Genomic DNA, 17,964 nt, shown 5'->3' with positions numbered 1-17,964 from the left:
GAAGCAAAGATTGGAGTTAAAGGCCGCCAGGTCCACTCCTCAGGTTGCTTTTTGTTACCTTTTTTTGACTATGATTTCCTGTTAACTCATACCTTGGGCCATCACAAGTTGATAGGGACCACCCCCAACTCAGGGCCGTTTGGGCACAGGAGCCAAAAAATACCCCTTTTGGGAAAAGCTTCTGGCGAAATTGTGTAATTGCAAATGTCAAGGTACAGCAACTGCATAAATGGTCAGAAAACTCTAAAATTGTGCATGGTGTATCCTGACACATGGGGGAACTAGCAGGAAAATAATCATGGGCTTCCTGTATTTCAATTGTCAAATATCACCCTCAACATACCCTAAAAGACCAAAAAATGTCTCTCCGCCTGACAAATTACCATTAAAAGTGATCCACTTCAAACATTTTATTATTATTACACTGCCTCAAATGTTTATTAAAAACATTCCACATTTGTAACCTTCAATTTAAGTTCAAGATGAGCTCCCTATCTAAAGTATTAGAGGAACTATGGCCAAAATACTCCACTGTACCCTAAATCGGGAAAAAAATAAGAAAATTCCAGAATTACCATTCCAAATGGGATTAAGCTATTTTTCTGCATCTAAATAAAATCTTAAACAATATTTGAAACATGGGTTGTGTAGTACTATACTATCTGAAGTGAATTACATAAAAAGTGAATAATATTATGCGCCCAGGTGGACCAGTGTACCAAGACTTGTAAAGTTCTGGTCCTTTTATCTTGAATGCTTGCTCGCTATACTAATACTAAACACCAGGAGACTGCATATTCTCAGTTGAACTATTTACTGGATGTCAGAAAGATTGAGTGCTCAGCTGTGGAACCTTATCTGCTGAATGCGGAAGAAGGTCTGCTCTATTCAAAATGGTCTCTACTCTTATACTGTCTTGGGACGGCTCAGCCTAGCCCATGTGAAAATGTGTGACCTGATGGCCTTAAGTGGTTTCAGCTGAATAAGTGCGCCAGAGTGCAGATAGATAGAAAGGCGCCAAGCCAGGACAGGACACAGAGACGCAATGGCCTAACTCAAGTCACCTATCTATTCATTAAGAGGCCTAATCTAACAGACTTGTGAACATTTCTTAACAATAAATTAACATTCTGTGTAGCCAAATGGAGAAATAGTAGAGTGCAGTTTAACCATAAAATGTAATTTGGATAAAATGTAACTGGATTTTAATCATCCTCTTCTTCCTCTTCCTGATCGATCATCATCCATATATGTATGGATTTCATCAGCTGCTAAGTCATCCTCATCTGTTTTCTCTTCTGCCAAGACATTCACAAGGGCTTTGGGGATGATGTCACGCTTATACCATATGGGTTCTAACCAGTCTCTGTGTTCATGTGAAATCCATGGTCGAGAATGGATGGGATCTCTGGGCAGTGCTCATAAGCCCTGTTCCAGACACATAAAGTGCCTTGCAAAAGTACTCACTCCTTTGAGTTTTTTTGGCACGTACGACCAAAAACAAATATATTACACTGGAATTTGGAAAGTACACAAAGTAGCACACCATCGTGAAGTGTAACAAAGGCCCAATCCCGCCCCTTACCCCTTATCTCGTCCCTCCCCCTTATGAATACGCGTTCATGCCGACAACGGAGTTTCCAAATTCTCCTTAAAAGGGGGAGGGTTAGTCACCGGCTGCAGGTCCCATTTCACGAAGATGAATCCCGACTTCCTTCGGTTCTCCCTTACAACAGTCACGCCCCCTCGGCAACACGAAGCAATGGCGGAAGTAATGGTGACACCAGGAAATGAAACGCAGGAAACGCGTTGTAAGTATGCTAATATTTATTTAACTTCTTAGTAATGATAGTGGATTTATCAAATGTCCTATATTTTTTAGCAGAAATTGTCACAATTGTGTTTTGGTAAACGCTCGCTATTGTCGTGTCCGTTACGTCCCAACCAGCACGCAGCTGCGGTGGCTCGAGGTGACGATGTAGCAGATTGGATAGCGATAGTACTTTCCCAATTCCTAGAGGGATTTTTTTTGTCTTGCCTTCCCAAAAGAAGTAGAAGGGAGAGCGGAGAGATAAACAAGACAAAGGGTGTAGGGTGAATGTGACAGCGTGCTCAATGGCAAGGACCCAGATGCAGAATCGTGAACAAAAGTTTATTAAACACAAACAAAAAAATCACCTTCTCAGGGAAAAACTCTTCTTGCAAAAGGTCAAAAACACAAAATCACCACAAGGGAAAAATCAACATAAATCTCAACTCAAGAAACAGGCTGGAGAGCAACTGGAAAGCAGGGTTGATTGATCTTGGGGCAAAAATCATCTGGCACAGGTGGAGCGTTTGGAGCCGGCTTAAGAAGCTGGCTGATTGCTAATGTCCTGCAGGTGTGCAGAATAAGCCCTGTTCTCCAGCAGCACTGCCCAGCCCTCTCACACTGCCCTGGTGAATAGAGAAGGGTTGGTCAATATTGCAATCAAAATAGACACAAATCACAACCACAACTGTGAAGAGGAAGTAATGGGATTGGGTCAAAGAGTGTATATCTTATTTCAAACTTGTTTTGCAACAAAAAACTGAAAAGTAGGGTGTGCAAAAGTATTCATCCCTCCCGAATTAATAATTTGTCGAAACCGCTTTTGCTGATATTACAGCTTCAAGTCTTTTGGGGTATGTTTCGATCAGTTTTGCTCTTTAGGAGGCTGAAATCTTTGCCCATTCCTCCTGCAAAACATCTCCAGCTCAGCTAGGTTAGATGAAAAGTGTTTGTGAACCGCAAACTTAAGATCTCTCCACAGATTTTCTATTGGATTTAGATCAGGACTTTGACTGGGCCACTCTAGCACATTGATGCCTTTTTTTGTTTTTTAACCATCCCATTGTCGCTTTAGCTGTTTGCTTCGGGTCATTGTCTTGCTGCATGGTGAGCCTTCGTCCCATTCTCAGGCCTATTGCAGACCCCAACAGGTTCTCTCTCTTCCAAGATCACCCAGTATTTGGCACCAACCATCGTCCCTTCTACTCGCACTATCTTCCCTGTCCCTGCAGAAGAAAAGCACCACCAGAGCATGATGCTCCCACCACCATGTTTGACAGTGGGGATGGTGTATTGACATTGATGAGCAGTGTTGTTTCCTCACCAAACAGCGTTTTAAATATAGTCCAAAAAGTTAAATTTTGGTCTTATCTGACCAGAGCACCTTCTTCCACTTGTCAGTGGTGTTGCCTACATGGCTCCTGGCAAACTGCAGACGTGACTTCTTGTGGCTGGCTTTTAGAAATTGATTTATTCTTGCCACCCTTTCATACAGGCCAGATTTGTGCAGCTCTCGGCTGATGGTTGTTCTATGGACAGATTATCCTACCCCTGCTGTGGATCATTCATTTAGAGCAGAGGTGGGCAAACTCGGACCTCGAGGGCTGAAGACCTGCAGGTTTTGGAGGTCTCCCTCTTTCGACTCAAGCTGATTCCAATCAACAGGATATCAGACTTATGCAGAGCTTGCTGATAAGGTGATCATATATAAGCTGTGTTGGAGAAGGTAAACATCCAAAACCTACAGGACTCCACCGAGGACCGAGTTTACCCACCCCTGATCAAAGGCCTCTTGGGTACTTCTCTGATGAGTGCCCTCCTTCTTCGTTAGGAAACTTTGGAGGGACGGCCTTGTCTTGGTAGATTTGTGGTTGTTTGGTACTCTATCCACTTATAGATTATTGATTGAACAGTACTCTGTGATGTTCAAAGCTTTTGAAATCATTTTGTATCCTTCTCTTGGTTTAAATCTCTCCAAAACATTGACCCGGACCAGCCAAGTGTGTTCCTTAGTCTTCATAATGCTCACTAAAGATTAAGATTGCAGTTCACAAACGCTCTCCATCATCTATCTGACCTGGAGCTGTTTTGTAAGGAGGAATGGGCAAACATTTTAGCCTCCCAATGTGCAAAACTGGATCGAGACATACCCCAAGACCTGAAGCTGTAATTGCAGCAAAAGGAGGTTTGACATAGTATTAGTTCAGGGGTGGCTGAATACTTTTGCACTTTTCAGTTTTCAGTTTTTTACAAACCCAATTCAAATTGTGAATAAAAACTGAATGCAATGATGTGGAAGTGCCAAATTTCAATATTTTGTTCAGAATAGAACATAGATGACAGGTCAAAAGTTTAAACTGAGAAAATATATAATTTTAAGGGAAAAAATACATTGATTGTAAATTTCAAGGTGCCAACAAATCTCAAAAAAGTTGGGACAGGTAGCAATAAGAGGCTGGAAAACTCAATTGCACTTATAAAAATAATAATAATGAGGTCCATTGGCAACTTGATTGGAGCTTCTCGGAGTGGCAGTGTCTCTCAGAAGCGAAGATGGGTAGAGAATCACCAATTCCTCCAATGTTGCGCAGAAAGATAGTGGAGAAATATCAGAAAGGTGTTAACCAGCGAAAAATTGCAAAAAGGTTGAAGTAATCATCTACAGTGCATAACATCATCCAAATATTCAGAAAATCTGGAACAATCTCTGTGTGTAAGGGTCAAGGCCGAAAAATCATACTGGATGCCTATGATCTTCGGGCTCTTAAACGGCACTGCACCGCAAACAGGAATGCTTACTCTAAGAGAAATCACAGAAAGGGCTCAGCAATACTTCCAGAAAACATTGTGGGTGAACACAATCCACCGTGCCAGCCACCGTTGCCAGATGAAACGCTACAGTACAAAGGAGAAGCCATTTCTAGAGCAGACCAAGAAGCACAGGTGTTTCTCTGGGCCAGGGGTTAATTGAAATGGAGTGTGGTAAAGTGGAAACCTGTTTTGTGGTCAGACAAATCACAATTCAAAGTTCCTTGTGGAAAACTAGAGCGCTATATCATACTGACTAAAGAGGACAAGGACAACCGAAGTTGTTATCAGCACTCAGTTTATAAGCCTGCATCTGTGATGGTATAGGGATGCATGAGTGTGTGCGGCATGGGCAGCTTCCACATCTGGAAAGGCATCGTCAATGCAGAAAGGTATATTCAGATTCGAGAACAACATATGCTCCCATCCAGGCATCATCACTTTCACAGAAGATCTTGCATTTCTCAACACGATAATGCCAGACCACATGCAACACCAATTACAACATCATGGCTGCGTAGGAAAAGGATCCGGGTATTGAAATGGCCAGCCTGCAGTCCACTTCTTTCACTTATAGAGCACATTTGGCGCATCATAAAGGGGAAGGTGCAACAAAGAAAGCCCAAGACAGTTGAACAGTTAGAGAGACACGTTTTAGACAAGAATGGGACAGCGTTTCAAAACTTGAGAAACTTGTCTCCTCGATCCCCAGACGTTTGCAGACTGTTGTAAGAAGAAGAGGGGATGCCTCACAATGGTGAAAATGGCCTTGTCCCAACTTTTTTTAAGATTTGTTGACACCATGGAATTTAAAATCAACATAGTTACCTTAAAATTATACATTTTCACAGTTTTAACTTTTGACTTGTTCTCTATGTTCTATTCTGAATAAAATATTAAAATTCGGCACTTCCACATAATTGCATTAAATTTTTATTCACAATTTGTATAGTGTCCCAACTTTTGGGGAATTGGGTTTGTAGTTATAAAACAAGTTTGAAACAAGATAGACACTTTATTTCACTTCAAGATTGTGTGCTACTTTGTGTTTAAGTTTCACATAAAATTTCAATAAAATATATTTGTTTGTAGTCATACTGTGCCAAAATGTTGAAAAACTCATAGGCGCTGAATACTTTTTCAGGCAGCTGTACTTGGAAGTTGACTCTTCTTGTGTGCTGGAAGAGGACCCTCTTGCAAGGTGGGAAGGCGGAGAGGTCAACAGAGAGACCCTTCCAGGACCTTCCAGCACATAAGAAGAGTCAACTTCCTGGTATGTTTCTGGAAGAAGGCTCATGAGCACTACCCAGAGATCCCATCCCGTCTCGACCATGGATTTCACATGAACACAAGGCAAGTTAGAACCACTATTTGAGGGTGACGTCATCCCCAATGCCACAGGTGTCAGAGTCCGGTCCTCGAGGGCCTGAGTCCTGCATTTGAGGTTTCTCTACTCCAACACACCTGATTCAATGATCAGGATCATTACCAAGCTCCTGTATGTAAGCGAGCGTGGAGCTTCGACGGTGGCTGAGGCGGTTGTGCTTGCAGATGATTACCATTTGGTTAATTCCAGTAGCAAAACATTTGATTCTGGACCTTATGAAAAAATGTCAAAATGCATTCTGAGGTGGGGTTTAAAATCTGTAATTATTTCATTAGTTGTGTTCCATATCATACCTTCTACAATATTACCAGTGTATTTTTTGGGGTGATACAAATTTGAAATATCGCGAAATTGACGTGATGACGTAATGCTTAACATCATACTTCTTCGTGTCTATTTGGACGTACATGCGTCGCTCGGAGCAAGTCTGTGAGCTGCAGCCAGTTCTGTTGGCAAAGTGGGAATGAGCTACATCGTGTGGAGGCTGTTTGGTTACAAAAGGTCAGCTATGATACAAAAAATACAATCGTTTGCAAATTGTGCAGGACAACTGTTGCAGTTAAAGATAATAGGATGCGCAGGCTAAAGACATGCAAGGAGGACATGGAAACATTTCGTGTTGTATGGCGTGAACAAAAGTTCATTACTGGAGCATTCTTGATTAGATGCACTCCTTATGAAAAAAAGAGCAGACGGTAGTTGGAAAATATTGAAGCGGTCGCGTATTGTTTGGCCAAGATAAACAATCCACGGTGGTTATTTTACCGTAACTCTCCTCATAGGTGACGTGACATTATAAATGCTAACCGTCTGCTCAGCTAATGTGCTCTCGACGAGACGACGTGTGCGTTGCTGTTGTGCAGCGGCGTAAACATGCACATTTGCGTTATTCATACCGGCTAGTAATGTCTACAAGCAATTACGGCATTTTCTCACTCCTTTTATTGACATTCACGGCAAAATAACGCTCACAGGAGGGTTGCCGGTTACAGCAAAAGAACCACTGCCTAAATAATCGCAGGGAAAAACATTTTACAACAATACACTTGCCTGCGATGTAGAGAGCATGACACCACAGACTGGTTGCTACCGTATTTTTATTTATTTATTTGCCTCTACAACACAATGATCAACCACACAGCAGAAAATAATGAAGTTTCTTGACTCATGTAATTTGCCACTGACTGAAGGTTTGTGTTTTCTTTGTATTTGTTAAGTAAATGTGTTTCATGTGTTTTAAGCAATTATGTTACAATTGGCAGGGTAAACACTACCTGGCCTGTTTTTATTTCCATTTCATTCCATTACGTTTGCTATATTTGCACTTTGTTTTGAAATTAATTAATTTAATTATAACTGTTTGATTTATAATATTACTATTTAGAAGTAGACAAAATTGCTTTAATTTACTCAGTATGTCTCTGTGGGAGAATTTAAGGTGATGTGGGGGTGTGAAGCGAATGTGTTAATTAGATCTCTTTGTTTAAACTGGGGCCAGCAGGTCTGCTATGAAAAACAACTCAATTCTTATCTGATCTCTGCATAACATTGTGGTCAGGGGGAGAGGACATCGAGGTCTGCTCTGAAAACAACATCTCAGAGAGGAGGGGGAAGTTTGGTAACGTGTATTGATGTATCATGTGACTGTCTGGGAAGGAGAAGAACGGCTGAGGATTGGCCGAAGAAGACGGGGAGGGGTTTGAAAAGTCAGGGGAGGATACTAGTGATTTGCTCGGAGGAGGAGCGTCACACATGCGGGAGAACAATGGCGGCGTTTGGCCGACTTCATGTGTCCATAAGCTTATGTGAAAATAAATCCTGATTTCACCGATCTCATTGTCTGAGTTTGATAATCAACATTATGAACACGGGAAAACAAAGATTCGTTTTCTAACAGATGGTGACCCATGACGTCTGGTGTTTGGCGGCAGCCGCTGTTTGTTGGCGTTCGCTGAAGGCCGAGAGCCGTTACCGACGCTGAATTCTTGACGGACAGGACTTTCTAGGCGCCTAACTGATTAATTACGGTAAGTGGAGATGTTTATCCACGTAGAGAAGTCCTGTCTGTTGAGAATGCTGCGACGGTTTTCGTCTGATAAATTTTAACTGCATTGTACATGAGATCTGGATGAATGGGTGTTTTTCTTTTTTTAAATAACACGTACGTGGGGTGGAGCACTCTGAAAGTGCTGGCCTGTAAATATGCGCTGCTGAAGAAGCATTTTTTGATGACAGGATGAAGTTAGCGGTTTTATTTTGTTTTGTTTTGTTCCGCTACGAAGGATTCGATAGACCATAATGGTTATTTTTATGAATTTTGAGAGGGATACGGATAGACGCGGGTTTTTTTCTTCCACTAAGAAATCTAGAGATTATGGTAGCGCGCCTGCTAATTTGGCAGTTATTTGGGACAGGATGACGCAGAGTGTTGATTTTTACCTCTGGGGAGCATTCGATAGCATGTAATAAGTTATTTTAAAATGCGCGCCCTGCTAAAAATTAAGCAGTATTGAGGGTACGGACAGGTTGGCGCAACGGGAAATTGGCTTGTACCGCTGTTTGTTCGATCGAGAGATTACGTTATTCGTTATTTATGTATGTTCAATGTCTGTGATGTGGGTACGTTTTTGTGGTCGTCTGTGTTTATTGTGAGGTAAGGAACGAGTAACGAGCGACGTTGCGAGGTAAATATGGCCTGTTGAATTGTGGTACCACCAGTGAGACGTCACTGAATTAATGATAATGGTTTATACGTATTGCATGTGATAATAAATGTGCAAATAATATAAGGAATGGAAGGTGAATTTGACTGTACTACTGTGTGTTTTGACCCTGTGATAGGTGTGCGTGGGTGTGTGAGCAGCATTTATGGAAGAAGTGTGACTTGAAGGGAATGTTTTTTGTTATAAAATGACTAGGGTCAATTGTGTGATTATTATGGGAGTTTTTTTCTAGTTGGGATGTGTGTGTGCGTATGTGCCGGCAATAGTTTGAAAAGTTGAGAGAATTGTTGAGTACTTGTATGAGACCTAGATAAGAAAAGGTGGGGGCTGTGCTGATCGGGTGAGACCAGACCTGGGATAGTGTGTTCAGGGTTGTATGACCATATTTGTATTTTTTTCCCCTCTCCTCACTGTCTTTAACTGTATGTTTGGTATTGTTTATGTGGGGTAAGAGGAGGCTTGTTCTAGTGTTGTCTGTTATAAAAATAAAATATACAAAGGACAGGAGAGTTTGTTGTGGAGGAAAATCCCTCCATTGTCTGTGTGAGAGATAGCTGGTGTGTAAATGGCGCTTGCCTTTCGCATAGGTAAGTGGGTAAACAGGTTTTCTTTGTGTCAGGGTTGTGAAAGGTGATAAGTATTTTTTTTTTCTCATCCCTTTGTCCCCAAAAAGTGTGTGTGTGTGTGTGTGATAGGAATGTTGAAGAACAGGTTCTCCATGTCTTGCTGTCTATAACAGTTTTAAATTTCCCCCACTCCCAACAGGCCTGTAGGATTAGATAAGGGGGGAGCTATTGTTTTGAGAAGGAGACTTGTAATCTTTTGTGTCAGGCAACATCTGATTGTTATTTTAATGAGTGTTTGCAGGACTCGTCTGCGGCTTCTAATTATTTTATTTGATTAGGTCCGCTTTTATAGTTGTATGTGAAGTAATACTTGTTTTTTGATAAATAATTTTTAATTTTTATTTTTTTATTTCCTCTGACTACCTGATAACTCAGCCGTAGGCGTGACATTTTTTTTAACCTTTGTTCTCTCTCTGAGTTTCATTCCAGAATTTGGTGATCGGCCATTTTGTGGGCGGTTCCGAGGCTTAGGACACCCATGTGGGCGCTGATCGGTAGTTGTCACATTTTAGACATTATTTGAGGTAACATGTAATGAAAAAAGAGTCTAAGGTAGACTGATATGAAAATATGGTAATACTACTTGCTATAGTTGTACAAAATAATTAAAAAAAAACATACTATGCATAAATACAGGTAGTGAACTCTCTTGCTGTGATCTTATCTCCCTCTGTCTATTGCGAGTGGATAATGTGTCAACCAGGTTCAATCATTGGCCAAAAGGTGTTTTTCTTGGATGACCCAACATCGTGCTGGATTAACCTGGCTATTGGACCCCGATCGCGGACAGCGTTCTCCTGCTCTGCTTGGTGTAATGAGTGGGCGGCAAGTTTCCCGGAGACTACTTTCGGAGGGGTGAAGTTGTCGCAGCCTGCATCTGGGATGGTGCACCGTGTATACACACGCCCAGTGACTGTTCAATGACTCTTATGCGTTGTTTTGGGATTGAGCATAATGTCCAGTCTATCTTTTGAGCAGACATCTCGAAATCTCCTCCTACGGCCTTGATGAACTCTTCCTGGGAGCAACACAGTGAAAGCCCAGGCCTGCTTTGACCTTTGCCCTGCGCAGCTGCTGACATCTGCTGGACAGGAATGGGTATTGACTCCAGTTGTTGACTCAAAGCTCTCTGGTCATCTGAGATTTGCCCCTCAGGTCGTATTTTGGTCTGATTGTTTACATTGCACTCTGTACTGTGTCAGATTGGGAGATGTGATCTATAGCAACGCAGTTTAGGAAATTGAAAATGACATATGTGAATTTGTGATAGGTTATTTGGTAAAATTTAGTTCAAACTTAATTACTCTATTTTCCGTTATTTGATGCTTGTTGGATTTGGTCTACTAAATTATGCCCATTTTCTTTTTAAATCCCAGTTTCTGGATTGAAATCTTGGAAGTGGAACCAACAACAGCGAGTTTGCTGGTTAATTTTTGATTTTTCTCACAGCACTGTGATTTATGAATCCCACAGTTGTTACTCTTTGTAATGTATTTTGCTGTGTTTTTACAAAGCCCACTAATCTGTAGAGGTGGGGTTGATTAGCATTTTGAGAATAATTTTCGGTTTGCTTAAATCTAAGGATATTGTCATTTTTTTTTGCTTTTGATTATAAAACGTTTGTTTTACTCGTTGAGAAGGCAGATATTTGGAAGTTTTGTGTGATTTGTAACCTGAAATAGATTAATGAGGTTGTCGTAACTCTATTTCTTTTCTTTCTCTCTTCTTTGACCCAAGTCCCCACTCTCCAATTACATCTGCTTACGCTTATTTACATTGTGTGGACGTGGCTAGGGCTCTGTTTTACATCACAATCTCCGGCCTCAAAGGTTTTTGTCTTTTATGACTTCATGTGGGTTTTATAGTGGCTGGCAGGAAATGCCACATGTGGTGCATGAGGTTTGTTTGACAGGCTCCGATCTGATGATCCTTATTTATGGGCCACATGCTGTGTGTCTGGTGACCCTATCTTTGCGGTTTGAAAAAGATCAGAGTGGATCTTTGTCAAAAGGAGGATGTGTACACAGGAAAGTTTTTGCTTGAGGAATTAACTAATGTAGACGAATTAGTAGATTAAAAACAAAATTAAAAGGTTGTGGGGTATCGGCCTACACTCCAACTGACTGTAAGTGATTCTGAATGTGATAATCCACAGTCTGAATGTGAGAAATCTACAAAAGAGGATCAAGCTGTGAGAAACAAAGTAAGTTTGAAGCGGAGACAATAATGAAGCATATCGCCAAATGAAGGTAATTATATTATATATTTTATCCCAGAAACAATTGAAAAATGTAATGTTTGGAGCCCAGTGTTTGCAAAAGATATAGTATGAATATGTGGGCCTCTCCCCAGTGTGTTCACGATCCGGCCGGAGTGATTTCCCTGGGTTGAGATTCATATTCATGCAAATTTAGAACAGTAAATATCGTGGTAAAACATTACCTACTATTATATGAAACCCATTTGAAAAATAAATATTTACAAGCTCTGTCTGTTGTATTAATGAATGGGCGAATGTCATTCAACTCAATCAAAGGCTGGGCTCTATTTCAATGTCACAAAAATAAACCTTTTCCTGTTCCAACAGCGCAGGACCTACGGATCTTAATCAAATAACATTTACTAATCCCAACTAACAAAAACTATCAGGTGTTTTTTTTTCCTAAATAAAATTTATGTAGGTTTATGAGTGACTAAATGAAAATGTTCTGCACCCAGGAGAACTGGACCCCACGGGGTGACGGAGAGGACATCTTGTGCAGTTCGCTGCACAGAGTGGAGGGGGAGACGACATTCCACATCTGGTCTACAAGGCTGCCGGATCCATCCCAGGCTCATCAATCTCACCACCTCCGACTGGGAAAACAACGTCTACTGATCCAGTGTCCAGCTGCCCCTATTGGGGACATCATTCCACAACGATTGAGTCACATTTGCAGGCAATCTACCCTGGGGTTCTGCAAAAAGCTGACAACGTCATTTTCTCATTCAACAAAGAACAAACCAGAGATGGCTTCAAAGTGGGAACGCATCTCCATCTGCTGCTGCATCGCGACACTCTTTCTTGAACAATAACATTTCGTGTTAAGCCTCACATATGCTATGCTTATTCCACTGAAAAATCTTTTAATGTATCAAATTGTTCTTTAATGCCATATGACTGCTAAACTACCTCCTCTCCTGCTATAGGGATGTTTAATGATAACTACTTCCCCCACACAACCATTGCTTAATGTTGCGCTTGCCGTTTGCGATGATGAAGATCCCCGCTGGAATTTTTCTGTGAAATTAATTAATTATTCTGTATGTTGGACTCTTTCGTGTCCAAAAGATGGATTGACATGAATTAATTTAATTACAACTGTTTGATTTATAATATTACTATTTAGAAGTGGACAAAATTGCTTTAATTTACTCAGTATGTCTCTGTGGGAAAATTTAAGGTGATGTGGGGGTGTGAAGCGAATGTGTTAATTAGATCTCTTTGTTTAAACTGGGGCCAACAGGTCTGCTATGAAAAACAACTCAATTCTTATCTGATCTCTGCATAACATCATTGTGGTCAGGGGGAGGGGACATCTAGGTCTGCTCTGAAATCAACATCTCAGAGAGGAGGGAGAAGTTTGGTGACGTGTATTGATGTATCATGTGACTGTCTGGGAAGGAGAAGAACGGCTGAGGATTGGCCGAAGAAGACGGGGAGGGGTTTGAAAAGTCAGGGGAGGATACTAGTGATTTGCTCGGAGGAGGAGTGTCACACATGCGGGAGAACAATGGCGGCGTTTGGCGGACTTCATGTGTCCATAAGCTTATGTGAAAATAAATCCTGATTTCACCGATCTCATTGTCTGAGTTTGATAATCAACATTATGAACACGGGAAAACAAAGATTCGTTTTCTAACAGTTTACATTTCAATTGTGGTAAAAAGGTAGCTTACATATTGTGCTGCAATAAAAGCACCAATAACAAATCTTGTTCAGTACTTCACAGCAAATTTCTTTGAAATATCGTGATATAATTTTTAGGCCCTATCACCCACCCCTAATTGTCAAGAGCGCGGGCACTGGAAAAATGATTGTTTTGCGCTCAAGTCTTGTTCAAGGCATTCATCGTCTCAAGGAGTTGGTTTGTTGTCCATCTCAGGTGAGAGACAGTTCTCAGTGTTATTTTGTGCATGTTTGGGTGTTAATGAGAAAATTGACATTTCAGTTTGAGAGCATTGTGGGAGAGTCGGTGTATCAAGTGCTCATAGATTGTGTTGGTCCTTTGCCACTATCTAGGTCTGGTACTAGATACTTGTTAACGGTAATGTGTCAGAGCACAAGGTATCCATCTGCATTTCCATTACGCAGTATTACAGCCAAGTCAGTCGTTCGTGCTTTATCGCACTTGTCGCAGTTTATTTCTGTTTATGGGGTTCCCTGGATTATGCAGTCAGACCAGGGGTCCAATTTTTGCTCAACACTCGTTGCTCAGGTTTTGAAGCAATTGAAGGTTAACACAATTTTTCATCGGTTCAAAGTCAGGGTGCTCTAGAGAGGTTCCAACAGACGCTAAAATTAATGTTGCGTTCATTCTGTGTTCAGATGCAGGGTGACTGGAAGGAGGCTTTAGCTCTGATGCTGTTGGCCGCTCGTGAGGTGGTTCAGGAGAGTACGGGATTTAGTCCTAAATATCTCTTGTTTGGTCATAAGGTGCGAGGTCCCTTAGCGCTGTTATAAGATTCCTGGAAGGATACCGGCCTGTTTTGTGAAAAACACAACTTCACCTTTTTATTATTATTTATGCAGGCTCGTGAGTGGTCGGCGGCAACAATGAATACACAGAGACTTGATATACTTTTGCGAGAATAAATGTGTCTTTTATTCCCCGCATATAGCAATCAACATTTATACTGTGCTAGGATAATCGTACGTTATATCCCCCGCAAACAGTAATCAACACCTGCGCTGTGCTAGAATGATTATACCTTTCATTCCCCGCAAACAGCAACAATCACATCTCTATTTGCTAGAATGGTTATACCTTTCATTCCCCGCAAACAGTCGATTTGCTAGAATGATTATACCTTTCATTCCCCGCAAACAGCAACAATGACGACTCGATTTGCTAAAATAATTGTACATTTTATTCCCCGCAAACAGTAATCAATACACTACAACGTTAAGCAGCATAATATGATCATCATCAGCGCTTACCTTGACACTAGACCGGGGAGCCCACGGTCCGGGTGAAGCGAGCTGCAACAACGGCTGGGCAATCGTACGTGTTCCACAGCTGACTCCGTCCGGACCGTGTGCCGCTCCGTTTTTTATTCATTAGCAAAAAGCTGTGAGTGAGAAACTGGGCTGTCCAAGCCCTCTCCCAGGCACTCTCAAAAACATGTTTGCGAAGCAGGGAAGACTGTAGTATAAACAAGGAAGACTTCCCAGGCTGATCCCGCCCTTTATTTACAAATTGTTGGGCACCTGGATTCGTACAATAGTTCAGGACAACAACATATCCTTATATAAGAGGTTTCATGAGGACATATCAAACCATGGTTATTTTTCCCTTCATTCCACTCCCTGGACTCATGAAACCTCAAAATATTTACAGAAAACGCATTGGACCTGGCACATTTGTCCAAATCAAAAATGGGTTCATTATAGACCCATACCCCTGTTATAGTTTTGTCGTTTGATGACCCTCCCACAATTGACCAGTATGGAAAGTGATTATTCCAAAAGTGTTCTAGTTAATTTGTCATCGATGGTGCGTTTGACCTGTTTTACATAGAAGCAAGTATATACATTGAGTAAAGATATCGCACATAATACCACAATAAGTACAATCAATGGAGGAGTCGTTACTTTCCGTGCAAAGGGTGATAATCCTGTGAATATATCATACCAGTGTGACGCTGGTGATTGTTCCACCGTCTTTGCCACTGCAAGTACCCAAACGGTTGTCATGCAACACCTCCCACTGGATCAAGGTGAGAGCTGTGGCATCAGTGACATTGGTTAACTGATAAGTATGATTGTTCCATGTCCACAGGTAGACATCCTGGAGGCAGCCAGAGAACGGTACTTTCGGAATTATTTGTCATTACAATTGCTTTAAATCGATTTCTTTGTACTTTGGCATGTATGTATTGCAATGAACACGCAGTCCAATTCATCCAATCAGTCATATTTTGCAATACCTCATCAGTGGAGTTTACTCTTTCTCGAAACTGCACTTGTTTTTCCCAAATTAATACATTCTGTGCTTGACCTTGCACCGCAGTTGGCATCCACCGTGCCACTTTTACTAATGCATCATGTGTGTATTGTCCAGTGTAGTGCAGCTTGCTTGTAGTAATCTGGTTGTCAATCAGGTTGGCGAATCCCAGCAACGTTCCCGTCCCCCCCAGAAGAGTGTCATACCACGCCCGTCGAGCACGATGACACTCTGGTAAAATAGGGAACTTGATTATCCAACGTGCCTCAGTTCGAATCAGTCCATGTGCCATCTTCATACAGGTTGGCACGATAGGAACGACGTGGGTTGTGACATAGGTGATTGTCCAGTCAGTGCCATTGCTCTTCCCGGTGCAATTCCTTTTTTCCGTATCATACTCACATAAAGAACACGTGGCATCCACCGTCAGTTGGCACCCTCTGGCAATTACAGGAATGTCCCGGCCACGGAAGCACCTCCGACACACCTGGAGCGGACAATCACTGCTTACGTTGGCAATCAGGCAGGCTTGCCCGCCTGGACAAGTAAAGTCGTCGTGGGTGCGATTGTCAGCAGCGTTTCTCCACCGCAACCGAAACCACCACACGTGCTCCAGCGTTCGACCAATGGTGGCCGTCTGAATCGGCTCCCAGCAAAGGACGATCATCCACATCAGGAGCACACCACCTGCAAGGCCTCCGATGCCCCATTGTCCGGCACCACCATGTCTTCGGCCAGCATACATCATCTCGTTGTACTTGGATCCCTAATCGAGGAGAATTCATACCTGTACACATACACATAGACAACTACACACTTGGATTAGTTTTCTCATAAATAACATTTGTTAACAGGAACATACACCCACTTTTCGTCTCCAGGATACATTACTGCCACAGAGCTATCTTTCCCCTGCGCTATAATTGCTCCAGCTTTGTCGGTCAAATTTTCCCCTTTTGTTATCACCCGTTTTGGCATTTCTCACAATTTTCGACCGCTGTTTTACATCATCTATTTTTAGATCAATGCCTCGATCCAGGCCCCACTGTCGGGTCCCCTGGATACCCCATTGTCCGCTTTTCCGATGTACCCATCTTGCCAGGCCCACCGTGGATTCCCACTGCACTATCATCGCTTTTACTAACTGGTCTATCGCTTGATTGTGTAGTGCTTCAGAATCTGTATATTTAGTGTGTGCGTCTACATGCGACACCGTAATTTTCACACCCTGTACTTTGTCCCAAATATCTTTCAATAGTTCAACACCCCACACCCCCTTCCCGTATATTTTCCACCCATGTGCATGCCATGGGCCGCCAAAAAATGGAAGAGAAAAGAGAAGAAGAAAAATAAATAAATAATAATAATAATAATAATAAAATAAAATAAAAATAATAATAATATCCATCCATCCATCCATTTTCTGTACCGCTTGTCCTCACAAGGGTCGCGGGGGTTGCTGGAGCCTATCCCAGCTGGCTTCGGGCAGTAGGCGGGGTACACCCTGTACTGGTTGCCAGCCAATCGCAGGTTAATAATGACAAAATTATAAGAAAAGAGTGGGCAGACTTTTTGGAAATAAATGACTCTCCAGACCTATCTCTATCTCTTCTCTGGGAAGCTGGGAAAGCGGTAATTAGAGGTAAAATTATATCGTATTCATCTTATAAAAAGAAACAGGATCAAAAATTAGAAGAAAAATTCTTGGAAGATAAAATTAAACAACTGACGGATGAATACGCAATAAACAAAAATAACCAAATATGGACTGACTTACAAAATACAAAAATACAGTTAGACGATATGCTAACTAAAAAGACAGAGTTTATAATACAACAATTGAGATACAACAACTTTGAATATAATAACAAATCAGGTAAATTTCTTGCAAACCAACTTCAACGCAATCGGGAAAAATCGCTTATAACGGCTATTAAAGGGACAACTGGTGAATGTACACAATCACCAGAAGAAATTAATCAAATTTTTTATAACTATTATCACAACCTATACTCAGAAACTAACAAGCCTAACCCAGAGCATATTGAGGCATTCCTCAGTGGCTTAAATATACCTCAGTTAACTACTAAATATAAAGATATGTTAGATGCGCCACTTACTATAAACGAGTTGTACAGTGCTCTAGATAGTATGCCAAATGGCAAAGCACCTGGCCCGGATGGTTATCCGGCTATATTTTTTAAGCACTTCTGGTTAATGCTTGCTCCACTATTCTTAAGAGTAGTAACAGAAATTAAAACTAATGGTCACATACGCCCACACATGAATACAGCAGTAATTAGATTTTTATTAAAGCCAGAAAAAGACCCCACCCTTCCATCAAGTTACCGTCCGATTTCACTAATTAACACTGATATTGAAATTATCACTAAGGCTTTCACAG

General features: G+C 41.6%; 1 protein-coding gene across 1 annotated transcript; it reads right to left on the bottom strand.

Annotated features, from left to right (window-relative positions):
• Nucleotides 1-14,483: 14,483 nt before the first annotated feature.
• On the bottom strand, nt 14,484-17,544 carry LOC147160361 (uncharacterized). Its single transcript, XM_086099021.1, has one exon. It carries the CDS (start codon nt 16,306-16,308, stop codon nt 15,349-15,351), a length of 960 nt encoding a protein of 319 aa, XP_085955147.1. The 5' UTR covers nt 16,309-17,544; the 3' UTR covers nt 14,484-15,348.
• Between the last annotated feature and the right edge of the window lie 420 nt (nt 17,545-17,964).

Source organism: Leptonotus elevatus, chromosome 16 (assembly GCF_054856555.1).
Source record: "Leptonotus elevatus isolate MCC_2025b chromosome 16, RoL_Lele_1.0, whole genome shotgun sequence".
Classification (NCBI taxonomy): domain Eukaryota; kingdom Metazoa; phylum Chordata; class Actinopteri; order Syngnathiformes; family Syngnathidae; genus Leptonotus; species Leptonotus elevatus.
This window is presented reverse-complemented; position numbering and strand designations above follow the sequence as displayed.

What these genes read in the sequence shown, in the direction of transcription:
- LOC147160361 (XM_086099021.1), bottom strand. Translation starts at nt 16,308, where the DNA reads ATGATGTATGCTGGCCGAAGACATGGTGGTGCCGGACAATGGGGCATC.